The sequence below is a fragment of the Pteronotus mesoamericanus genome, unplaced genomic scaffold (assembly GCF_021234165.1).
Source record: "Pteronotus mesoamericanus isolate MK-2021 breed Mesoamerican mustached bat unplaced genomic scaffold, CSHL_Meso_final scaffold_174, whole genome shotgun sequence".
NCBI classification, from domain to species: Eukaryota; Metazoa; Chordata; class Mammalia; order Chiroptera; family Mormoopidae; genus Pteronotus; species Pteronotus mesoamericanus.
The window spans coordinates 7,342,615-7,355,516 of NW_026555309.1; the positions used below are offsets into that span (position 1 = coordinate 7,342,615).

Below are 12,902 nucleotides of genomic sequence, written 5' to 3' on the forward strand. Positions count from 1 at the left end.
ATACATTGTCATCTCCAAGAGTTTTGCCACAACACTGAGAAAAAATTGAGTAAAATCCCTATCAAGCACTGTAAATATCTTCACCCAGAAGTGTCTTTATACATTATTAATCATCCTTAAGCTAGTTATTTTACAGAATTTAATTATTTAAACTAATCTCCCCATCTCAGTAGGACCAGAACACTTGCTTTTGTTCCCATTAGGTTCACCTTGCTTTATTTCCATAAATGTCATGTTCATCTAATTTTTTAAAAACTGACCTTCTACTGCCTGGAAGAACTTGATCCACTAAAATAAATAAATAAATAAATAAATAAATAAATAAATAAATTCAAAACTAGAGGTATAAATGCCCATGTAAATAAATTTTTACAAAGCTTTATTTTAGCACATAAATTTTCTTAAAGCTGCACACCTTTGCTCTGAATTTCTGCATTGAGAAGTAATGACTTTCTTTCCCTGTAAGTTTATCTCCTAAAACTGAGTCCTGATTTCTGGCTCAACGCTTTCAATCTGCTTTGGAGCTTTCACTTACATTTGCTTTTAACTCTATTTTTTCATTCATTGGTAAGCTGATACGGCTGATTTTCCTTCCATGTATGACCTCTCTTTTCCCATCTTCATTCCCCACAACATTCTGAGTTCATTCTATGATGTTTTCTTAATATCAGTCTTCTAATTCATTTATCTCATACTAAAATTTCTCTTTCCTCTGAAAGTGTATTTTCCATTGCCCAGTTTTGCTTCCACTGAGTAACTGGAATATTTCTGTTTGCAGACTACCTACTGAGCATTATTTTTGTGTCCTAATAAAACTATCCTCCCACCTAAAATATTTAAACATGAGAAAATGGGTATTTACACAGCTTACATTTTCACATTAAACTCATCAGAAGAGAATAGGACTTCAGAGTCCTAAGAGGCTGGGAAAAAAACCTCAGGAAATAGGCTGGTCTTTAAGCCACCAGTATTGAGGAGGCCTTGAGTCAGGTTTCAGTTTGAGCCGGATAAGAGAAACAAAGATGCAAAAAAGGAAGAACGAGCTTCAAAGGTGATCTCAGCTGTCATAACCTGGTAAATGAACACATTTAGACCTGTCTGGTGTGCCTCAGTGGATTGTCTGCTGGCCTGCAAACCAAAGGGTCATCAGTTTGATTCCCAGTCAAGACAGATGCCTGGGTTGCAGGCCAGGTCCCCAGTAGGGGGCGTCCGAGAGTCAACCACATACTGATATTTCTCTCCCTCCCTCCCTTCCCTCCTCTAAAAATAAATAAAATCTTTTAAAAAAAATGATAGGAATGAAGAGACAAATGACACACTAAGTGCTCAAAGGTACAGTGGACCACTTAAGTGTTCAAAGAGTTTGAAGAATTGGGAAATAGATTGGCAAACACCAAAATGGATGGGAACAGCCCATCAAATGGCCAGTTCTTGAAAAATAGATAGAATTTGGTCATTTGAGAAGAGAGTGCATTGCAGATGAGAACAGCCATATAACTCATTTACTGAAGATTAAAGATGCCAACTGACCTAAAAATAAGAGTATCAGGTCAATTAGGGCAGGTTACAGAGAATCCTGAAAACATAAAAAATAATTTAGATTTGACAGGATAAAAGTCCCTGAAGGTTTATAACCAGAAGATAATAAAACATATGTAATAATTATTTTGACAACTATTTGGTCACTAAGAAGGACCTCTGAGATTTAAATCCCAACCCAGACATTTATCAGTTGTATTTGACTCCTTACTTTACTTCCCAGCTTCAGTTTCCTCTGTAGAATGAGTATGAAAACCCCTGCCTCACTGGACCATTGTCACTGTGATGGCGAAAGGAGATAACGCAAAGGACCCACCCAGTACAGAGCCTGGAACAAGTAGGTATTCAAGTAATGTTAACTGTTATTAAGAAGTTGGTAGCAGTACTCCAGATATGCAATAATTAAGACTTGACAGAGTAGAACTAAATTACCAAACACCCTTCCCCTGAATATACAAATACTGCTTAATTGTTACACCACCATAACTCATCTGTAAACACTCCCTACTCAGCACATCAAGATTATGCTCCAAAGCCTAGCAAACACTAAGGAAATATAAGAAACATTCTCCCCTTAGGGACCTTGATCTCAGTAAGAAGAAACATTCTTATGGAAAGCAATGGACCATACAGGTCAGGTTCCAAGTGAAAGTTAAGTACCATATCAGTTAAGAAAGAAATCACGGGACTTCTGGCCAAGATGGAGGTGTAGGTAGATACACGTTGCCTCCTTGCACAACCAAGAGGAGGACAACAAATTTAAAAAAATAACCAGAACTGCCAGAAAATTGAACTATGTGGAAGTCCGACAACCAAGGAGCTGAAGAAACATTCATCCAGACCCACACAAGGGGTGGAGAAGGGCAGCCGGGGTGGAGAAGACGTGCAGCAAGGTGGCAGCTGGCAGGCCGGGTGGTCCTGCATTTGCGTGTGGACAAACCGTGAGGAACAGCTGGGGAGCAAGACCGACCGCCCAATCCAGGGTTCTTGTGCGGGGAAAAGCTTCAGAACCTCTGGAGGTAAAAACCTGTGGGGGTTGAGGGGGCAAGAGAAACTCCCAGCCTCACATGAGAGTCCACTGGAGAGACTCACAGGATCCTAGAATGTACACAAAACCACCCACCCATGAATCAGCACCAGAAGGGCCCAATTTGCTTGTGGGTAGCGGGGGAAGTGACTGAAAGCCTGCTGAGAGCCAAGCAAACAGCACTGTTCTCTCTCGGAACCCTCCCCTACACAACTCAGCAATCTGTGTTGCCCCACCCTGGCAAATATCTAAGGCTCTACTCCTCCCAACATAACAGGTGTGATGACAAAGAAATATGGCCCAAATGAAAGACCTGATCAAAGCTCCAAAAATAGAACTAAGTGATGAACAGATAGCCGACCTATCAGATGCACAGTTCAAAACACTGGTAATCTGGATGCTCACTGAATCAGTTGAGTATGGTTGCACAATGGAGGAAAAGTGAAGGCTATGCAAAGTGAAATAAAGAAAAATATACAGGGAACCAAGAGTAAAGGGAAGGAAACTGGGACTCAAATCAACAATTGGGAGCAGAAGGAAGAGATAAACATTCAACCAGAACAGAATGAAGAAACAAGAACTCAAAACAATGAAGACAGGCCTAGGAACCTCTGAGACAACTTTAAATGTCCCAACATCCGAATCATAGGGTTGCCAGAAGAAGAGGAGGAAGAGCAAGAAATTGAAACTTTTGTGAAAAAAAAAATGGAGAACTTCCCCAATCTAGTGAAGGAGACAGACTTCCAGGAGATCCAGGAAGCTCAGAGTCCCAAAGAAGTTGGACCCAAGGAAGCACACACCAAGGCACATCATAATTACATTACCCAAGATTAAAGATAAGGAATCTAAAAAGCAGCAAGAGAAAAGGAGACAGTTACTCACAAAGGAGTGCCAGTAGGACTCTCAGCTGAGTTCTCAAAAGAAACTTTGCAGGCAAGAAGGGGCTGGAGAGAAGTACTCAAAGTCATGAAAGACAAGGACCGGTGTAGTAGCCAGCAAAGCTACCATTTAGAATGGAAGGGCAAATAAAGTGCTTCCCAGATAAGGTCAAGTTAAAGGGATTCATCGTCACCAAGCCCTTATTATATGAAATGTTAAAGGGGCTTATCTAAGAAAAAGATCAAAAACTATGAACAGTAAAATGACAACAAACTCAGAACTATCAACAACCTTAAAAAAAAAACAAAAACAAAAAAAAACAAAGCAAACAATCTAGAACAGGAACAGAATCACAGAAATGGAAATCAGAGGGGACATGGAGGGGAGAGAATGGGAGGAAAGGTTCAGGGAATAAGCAGCATAAATAGTAGGCACAAAATAGACGGAGGGAGGTTAAAAATAGTATAGGAAATGGAGAAGCCAAAGAACTTATATGTACAACCCATGGACAGGAACTAAGGGGGAGGGGAGAATGCTGTGGGAGGGACGGTGTGGGGGCAGAAGGGAGTAAAGGGAAGAAGAAAAATGGGACAACTATAATAGCATAATCAATAAAATATATATTAAAAAAATAAATAAACCAAAAATATACAATAAATAAATCATGGGGTGAAGAATGATCCGAGATATGTAAAATGGATATGTACATATGTAGTATGTAAGGAGCAGTGGTTAATATTGCTGCACAATGTGCAAGTAGCAAGTATTTTTATTAAAGAAATGGGTGTATCCCATTAGCATGTTAAAGAACCTCTGTACATCAGGTAAGAGAAACTAAATCCTTCTCCCACTAAAAGGGAAAAAAGGACACACTTCATTAAAAAAATACTCAAACAGCTCTTGAATACGTAAGAAGGTCACTCTCATTCATGAGAGAAACTTTGTTTAGACCACAAAGGGCTAAATATGGGTTAACATAGCAGGAGAGGCTGAAGGAAGCAGGGACTCTCACACCTTGCTGATCAAAGGGGTAACTGGAATAATCTCTGAGAATGCAGGAACTATAAAAATAAAAAGCACTCATGGCCTTTGTTATAATAGTTCTACATCTAGGAATTCATTCTACAGACAGGCTTACACAGCACATTTGTAAGCAATGGATCATCATCAAAATCCTGGCTAAATAAGTGGTGGAATATTAATTCATACAATACTATGAAGCTGTGAAAGGAAGCTGCTTTATAAAAGGAAATAGAATAACTTCTAACATACACTTGAAGTGAAAAAAGGTGCAGGGCATTATAGTACTTGTATGAAAAATATGAAAAAGTTGGTAAATTCATACATTCATGATAGGTATACAAAATTAGTAACAATGGCTAAGGTCCAAAGGGAGCATCTCCTGCCCTGACCAGTGTGGCTGTTGGTTGGGCATCCCACAAGATGAAAGGTCACTGGTTCAATCCCTGTCAAGGGCACATGCCTGCGTTGCGCGTTTGGTCCCCGTTTGGGGCACATACTAGAGGCAACTGATCAATGTTTCTCTCTCATATCAATGTTTCTCTCCCTCTCTTTGTTCCTTCCCCTCTAAAATAAATAAATAAAATCTATTTTTAAAAAGGGAAAGTCACTGTTCATTGGACACCTATTTTAAACATGTTAAAACTTTCATGTATACTTCTTCCCAGAAGAAAAAAAATTTTAAATTCAACTAAATAAAAATGTTCAGTTACAGATATTGTCTATATTATAAGGTGAGAGGTAACATGTCTTCTCTACGTATTTCTGTAATATACTGAGCTTATTTTAGTAATATTTTAAAGGAGGAAATTCCAGATAAGAATATGAGCAAAGATCTGGAAGGTGGGACAAATACAGAATATTTAGGTTATAATAAAGACAAGCTAAATAAGCAGACCATTTTGGTAACTATGATACACAAATATGCCTCGCACATAAAGTCTAATGATGCTACAGAATGTATGAAAGACTAGATTGGGGGCTAGACTCACATTTTTTGGTGCTGTAAAGCAGTCCTAACTAATCCAAATGCCCCTGTTGACATTAGTGCTTGTCAAGAAATGATAAGAATACTGTTGAGATTAATCTGGCAGATTAGAATGTGGCTACTCTAGAAGTAACAGGAGCCAATCTGAGGCTGATAAGACATGTTTATGTGGCCCAGGTAGTGTTTCAAGGGTCTGGAATAGCCACCAAGTCCAGCAGCTCTGCATTGTGAAAATTGCACAATCCATGTGAGGAAAAGGTGGTTTCCCTCTTTACACAAGCCAGGTGTTCTCCATGTGTTTTCCTATGTTATGGTCTAACCAGACTTAATTCTTTCATTTACCCAACTTTTCTGGTTCCCAGACAGTTTCTGATTGCGAACAGACTCTACTTAGTTAAGACACTAGACATAAGTCAGACAAAAGGAATGGTGTGGCAGGACGCACAGCCAAGGGACCTAAGACACAGGATGCCTTGTGAGGGAGTCTCAGAAGCCAGGCTGCCAGATCTGGGTCTTGGTTTCACCACTGATTAGCTCTGTGACCTGGGACTAATGAGTTACTTAATTTCTCTGTCTCATTTTTCCCCTTCCATATAATGGGATATCATAGTTGTCAAGGAATAAATGAATACATATTAGCATAGTGCCTGGCACAGAATTAGTGGTTTGTTTTTTAATAGAAACATGCTTACCATGAACTTGGTTCCAAGAGAAATAAAAATTCAGACTTTACATTTGATACAGCAAAAGATCAAAGATGACGGCAGTACAATGGAGATTTAGAAGATACAGAAGTGAAATCCTGACAATAGATGAATTCTTCAATGGACAATGTTCAGATAAAAATCAAACACTTGAGAACTAAGCCTCAGAAAGTCCCCCTGATTGGATATAGAAACATGAGGAATCAGATAAAGTGTGATTAGAAAGGTACAGTGTCTCACTTGAGAATCAAGGACAAGAAAAGAAGCATGTCAAACTTTCAGTAACAGTAATCCCATTTTACATTTGCAAATTTTTAGTTTTCAAATCATTCATGATGACCCCACTGGATTCTAATGACCCATGAAGTAGAGGAATTATCTTCATTTTACTAATGAAGGAAAACCTTAAAGATTAAATTATTACCTGAGATTAAATAGCTAAGAAATTATAAAATAGGAAATGGAAACCACCACTATATATATAAAATATTCTCCTATAACAATTCTATAAGAATCAGGATATTATAAATTAATCTTTCCCTGGCTGGTGCAGCTCAGTGGATTGAGTGCTGGTTTGATTCCCAGTCCGGGCACATGCCTGGCTTGCAGGCCAGTCCCCACTTAAGGAGCCTGTGAGAGGCAAATGATCAATGTTTCTCTCACACATTCATGTCTCTCTCCCTCTCTCCCCCCTCTCTAAAAATAAGTAAAACTTTTTTTAAAAAAGTTAATCTTAACTTCATTCAACACAGCAAGTATTATGACCTCTGCCACTTTTTAAAACTAAATGACAAAATAAATGGAAAGACAATAAATTAATCAGAAAAAATAAACAATCTGACATTTTTCCTAAGTGCCCACATTAATTAGTACCTTCTATTTATTTTTAGTGGTTAAAAACAAATTCTTCATTCTCCTAAAAAAAAAATATGTGCATGCTTGCTACTAGTCAAGTACAGCTACAGACCATCTCAGCTGTCAAAGAGCTAAAAGGAGGTGAGAGACACTGGTACACATAATTTCAATCTAATGTGATAAATGCGACCATGAGTATATGTAAGGGGGCAGCTGATACAAAGGCAGGGTGGAGGCAGGTGTCGTGCTGGGAAGAAGATGAATGGCAGATGCATGGGAATTACTTGGGTAACGCACCTGCAGGGAGCTAGGAGAAGGTGCCAGGCACTGTGGATACAAACAGGCTCAAGAGTAATCAATAATGTTGTTATCACAAAAATGCAATATCCATTCAAATTTAATTGTTACCTTTTATTATTTTACAATATATTTCAAAAAATGCGTAACAGTTGGCTTAACGGCTCTATAAGACCTGGAAACAAAAGAACACATATAATTAGAACACACAAACACCAAGCTATTATACCTACTTGTATCGAACCATTGCTACCAAAGGGATGTAGTTTTTTAAATAAGCAGATGTGTGGCAATGCAAAATAAAACAAGCTTGTTAAAACAGAACAGTAAACTTTGTTTTAATGGCTATAGAAAAGAGGTGGTTTTGTTTTCTTTTTTCAACATGTGTGGCTCTGGCACAAGTTATATTATGCATTTAAAGCAATACATGCCCTGAAAGCCTATATTTTCTTTGTGCGTGTCACCTGAATCAGAGCCCAGACACATGAAAAAACCATTTTCAACACCCTCAATACGCTTCCTTCTAGAAGGTCACAATGTTCGTGAAGTCAAGATCCTTGTTGGTGAAGCATTTTACAATGTTTTTTCTCCAGTAACACTGGATGCTTTTAATTTTCTCTAAAAGAGAAGCAATGAAAATGCAAGAAAACCCTCCAGGGTCCAATTTTCACTTCACATTCTCCAAGTAGTAAAATAGCAGCTCTACATGTAGATGAAAAAGAATTTCAATTTCTCCCTATTAGTTTTTAATTGTATGGGCATTAAAATTTATCTGGATTTAGTTGGATTTCCAAAAGGAAAATTTTAGTTGCCAAATATTTCAGCTATACAATAAAGCATTACATATATGTAATTAGCGTTTATCTACAAAAAAATATATGTATTTATATTTATATTTATTTATCTTACCTTCACTGAAGTTCTTTTTTTCTGGCTGAACATGAGAAACAAGATTAAACAGACCAATGCTGGCTTTATTTCTTTATAAGGATTAATTTGAGTCTTTTTCGATTCAATACGACTGTAAGCTCATAATAAATTCACAAAGGCAACACAAGGAAACACCTACTGAAGAAGCATCTGCCAAGCAATCCATGTGTTACGGTTCCACTCTACCAAATGGCAGAATAGGCATCCAATTTTTGTTTTCTTTTTCAAGTTTGTCAGTTCTTTACCATTTTCTTTTTTAGCAGAAGACAGTGTGTAGTCACAAAATAAGGCCTACTAACAGTTGCTCCCATTATATGGTGGATGTAACTCTCAAGAGCTGGTATAAGCCAAACAGAACAGCAGTCAAACCACATTTGGTCACATTCAGTCTCACTAGCACTTTGCCAATATATATGTTTCCCTCTTCTCAAATGACTTTGTGTTAATCTTATTAGAATGACAACAAATAAGATTGCAAAGATTTTGTAGAACTGTATTTTTAGGGGACTGCTCCATTCAAATGAATATATTTTCATTCACAAAATGTCATTAGTAATGACCTTTCCATATACATGGTTGGCAAAATAAAAAAAGGCACAAAAAGGGGATAATCAGAAATATTTTCAACTCTCAGTAAAGTACCAAAGCAAGTTCTTCCATGAAGAAAAGCCGAGAGAGAAGTTCAGTAATTCATGCACCACTTGAGCTAAAAAACAAAAACAACAACAACAAAAAAAAAACCCTTCTCTTCAGACAGATCCTGAGGCTTCAGGAGAAAATGAGTTTTCCTAATCAAGTGCTTCATGTAAAATAAAATGTGAAGCTGCACATATATGTTTGGTTTAATTGTGGACCCATGTTTTTTAAAAGTGAGGCGATTAAACAAAGGAAAACAAAACCAAAATACCTTCATAAACAAAGCAACTCCACCTGTAGCCTCCGTCCTTTTTACCACTCAGTGGGGCAAAATGTCCAATAAAATGTAAAATGCAGCATACGCAATCATGTAATCTAAAAACTTTTCATGATAACTTATTGCAAATTGCACTTGACAGTTCACCACAACAATGGAAAACTGGCCCCTTATTCATTCACACAGTCCTTGTACCCCAAAGTGAAGTCACCAGTAAAATGATCTGGATAAAAAGTTTGCTGCTGTGCTCAGCCAGCTAGCCCCACCCTCTGGGTGGGAGCCAACCCGGGACACTGCTTTGTCCTGCTCCTTCGTGGGGCTCTCATCCTCAGGCAGGTAGTCGGGCAGCTCTGTGTTCTGTTCTACTTCCACAGCCATATCCTGGAATGGGACCAGCATCTGACAAAGAGAACGTGTTCAGAGTTATTGCAAAATCAACATAATTGATAGATATATGTCAGATGTGAAAGGTCAACTTTCTTCTCATTCTAATCACCATGGTATTTATTTTCAGGGCCATATCCCTTTGAAAATATTCCTCTTACATGGTAGGCCCAGTTGCTGAGCACTGTGTAAACCTAAAGGTAGAACCCAACAGGATAAATGTACAAATTCTATTTCAAGATGATGGAGTTAGGCTGAAAAGGGGAAGGAGGTTAAGTACAAACTTCCAGGTACAAAATAAGTCATGGGGAGGTAATGTATAGGGAATAGAGTCAATAATATCTTAAAAGCTATGCAGGATGACAAATGGTTATCAGACTTATTGCGGGGACCACTTTGTGAAGTGTATAAATATTGAATCACTGTGTTGCGCATCTGACAGTAATATAATATTGAATGTCACCTATAGTTTAAAATAAATTTTAAAAAATCAAAAAATAAATAAACAAGACAAAAAGCATTATCTGGCCACTGGGTGGGCTTCTGGAAGGCCAGTGAAGCTCCCTTCCACGCAATTCCCATGGGCTGACACCATATAGGTTCATGCCCCTATCACAAAGCTGGTGGAAAGAGAAGCGAGAGGCAAAGATTTCCACTATATATATTTGCCCAAGAGTAGGACTGGACTTTTATTTTCTGGACTGGCAAAACTAAGGTTAGACAGCATTTAAAGACCAATGCAAGGAAGCTGATCACCTTTATTTCCATATACCAGCAAGATATCACCACTGAAAAAAGGAAGAGTCTGAAATTCACAAAATTAAGCTGAAATCAACAAAAGTTCTTTCTATATTCCTAAAAGAGTTAACTATTAACCAAGAAAACATTGAGATAATCTGACACAACCACATGCCTATATACTTGGCAATTATTATTCTAGAAATAACAGCAACCTGCAAGCCATAAAGAACAACTGGGAGTCAGAGTCAGGGATAAAGGAAACCATACAGCCCTGGCTGGTGTGGCTCACTTGGTTGGAGGTTGGAGCGTCATCCCGTAAAATGAAGGGTCGCAGTTTCGATCCCTGGTTAGGACACATACCTGGGTTGCAGGTTTGGTCCTAGTTGGGGTGTGGAGAGGAAACTGATTGATGTTTCTCACACTGATGTTTATCCCCCACACCCCCCGTCCCCTCTCTCTAAATTCAGTAAGCATGACCTTGGGTAAGGATAAAAAAAAGAAATAATTTTTTTAAAAAAAGACAACTATATAAGGCTTTTACCTCTTCTCCACTTTCACTTTTCACAACTTGCTGAGCCTTCATAACCTTGGTTGATGCTATCGCTGATGCCAAAGCCTAGGCCAGAATAAAAAGAGACAAATTTGAAGACTGATTTGTTACCTGAAACCTCCAACAGCACATTCAGGCATTTAAAATACTAACCTCTGCTTTCAAATCTGAACGGATTCGCACCACACATCTTTGAACAGCCATTTGAAAAGTAAAGCTAATAACGCCTTTAATTTTTAGCAAAGCCTCTTCACACAGATTTCTCCGAGACTGGAAAAGTAAAAGCAAATTGTTTTTAAAATTGGCAAAATAATAAATGGGAATAAACCAAATGAAACCACACTGAATTAGTCATCACTTTTGGGCAGAGGTGGGACACCAGGGAGAGCAAATGTCTCTATTTCAGTTCTCAACTCATCTCATATGTGAGGACACAGAAAAGTGGTGCTTAGTCAAGTTTATTAAATTTTATAAGATCAACAGAATAGTAACCCAAGCTTCATTACTAATATTTAGTTTTAATTATTTCAATAGGAGGTTAGCCAATGTTAATTTAAATTTTAAAGCAAAAAGAAAAAGTGCTGAAAAGCAGAGGTTCCTCCTGCTCAAGAGTGGGCAAACTGTAGTCTACCAGCTATTTATGTAAATAAAGTTTTACCGGAACATAACGTCTGAGGCTAGTTTCATCCTACAGCAGAGTTAGTTGTAAGAAACCATATGCCCTACAAAACCTAAAATATTTACTATCTGGTTTAGAGAATAGGTTTCCTGATCCTTGCTATAACTTAAAAATCTCTAGGGATAAATTCTAACAAATTAAAGTTAGAATTAGTGGGCATTCAGTGTTTGACTCACTATTTTCTAAAGCACTTAGTATCTATACGTATCACTGCATCCTTCATTAATGGCATTCTCCATGGGTACCCACTGCATTCTCAAGAGTTATCAATATCCTCTTTTTGGTTCTCATTTTCCTAACAGTGCAATGTAACAAACACCTTTCAATGCTTCTTTGACTCCTAATAATACCCTACCCTGGTCTTCTACGTACACCACTGATTATTCCATCTCTTTCTCATCTTATCTCTCAGATCCAGTGTCTAAAAGCAAGAGATTTTCTTTCTACTTCGCCCTTAGTATACTGTTCTCATCACTTCCGTGTAGAAGCACAGACATATTCCAATATGATTTCATTTTCCTTTGTCCACAGATATATCCACTTAGATTTCAAGTGGTCACTTCAAAGACAAAATCCAAAGAGAAAATGGAATAAAAAATAACTAGTTTCTCCTCATTCCTCCATTCACCTCCAGCCCAGACATCAAGCCGCCCTCTGAACTTTCCTGTTCCTGTACTAAGACCAGGTTCTGATTCAGTACTTCTGAGGGGGCAGGAATCTGCAGCTGAGCCCTAGTCTCTGAATCACACCCTAAGAAGCACTGCCTTCAAATTACCTGATTCATTCTTCTATTAAATAAAATCAGACTTCACACTTATTCCCTCATCCTTCAAATCAACCCATATACTTGCTATCTCCCTATTTAAACCACTTTTTCACTACTCGTTGCTGCATTTCAGCACTACGCAGGCAAGGGTCTGGGTGTAGTGGCGCACGCAATGCACAGACCCACAGAGGCCCATCTCGCGCCCTGTTCCTGACTCTGCCCTGCTGAGTCCGGGGTTCTGTAAGGCCCCTTTGGGGGACTGGCTCCCAAAGAATCATGTTTCTCTCTTCCACATATTCAACACCAGGTAAATGTAAAAGTGAAGAAAAGTCTGCACAGTATATACAACATGAAAGTTACAATACTACAAGTCTAATCTGATTACTTTTTCTAAATGTGAAAAAAGCAAAACACAGAAAAATTAAGCAACTTGCCTAGCTTATGACAACAGTCTGACACTAAATTCCAACTATCTGTGAGAGTGAGAAACCAGATTCATGAGGCCAATTCATCTTTACTTTGACACAAATTAACACAATTGCAACAGGCAAAGCCTGGGGGTTGGAGTGGGGTCAAAAATTCAATTCCAACATTTGATCTCAAGGACAGACTACTTTCAGGTAAACATGA

The 12,902-nt window shown here is 38.3% G+C and overlaps 1 protein-coding gene across 1 annotated transcript in view; it reads right to left on the minus strand.

The window, feature by feature from the left end:
• Positions 1-7,458: 7,458 nt before the first annotated feature.
• ARMC1 (armadillo repeat containing 1) overlaps positions 7,459-12,902 on the minus strand; it is a 33,629-nt gene continuing 28,185 nt past the window's right edge. The window contains exons 5-7 of the mRNA XM_054590201.1: positions 10,981-11,097; positions 10,819-10,893; positions 7,459-9,551 (exon numbers count right to left, since the gene is read on the minus strand). Coding sequence (XP_054446176.1) covers positions 9,360-9,551; positions 10,819-10,893; positions 10,981-11,097 — 384 coding nt within the window. The 3' untranslated portion in view covers positions 7,459-9,359. The remainder of the gene's footprint in view (positions 9,552-10,818; positions 10,894-10,980; positions 11,098-12,902) is intronic.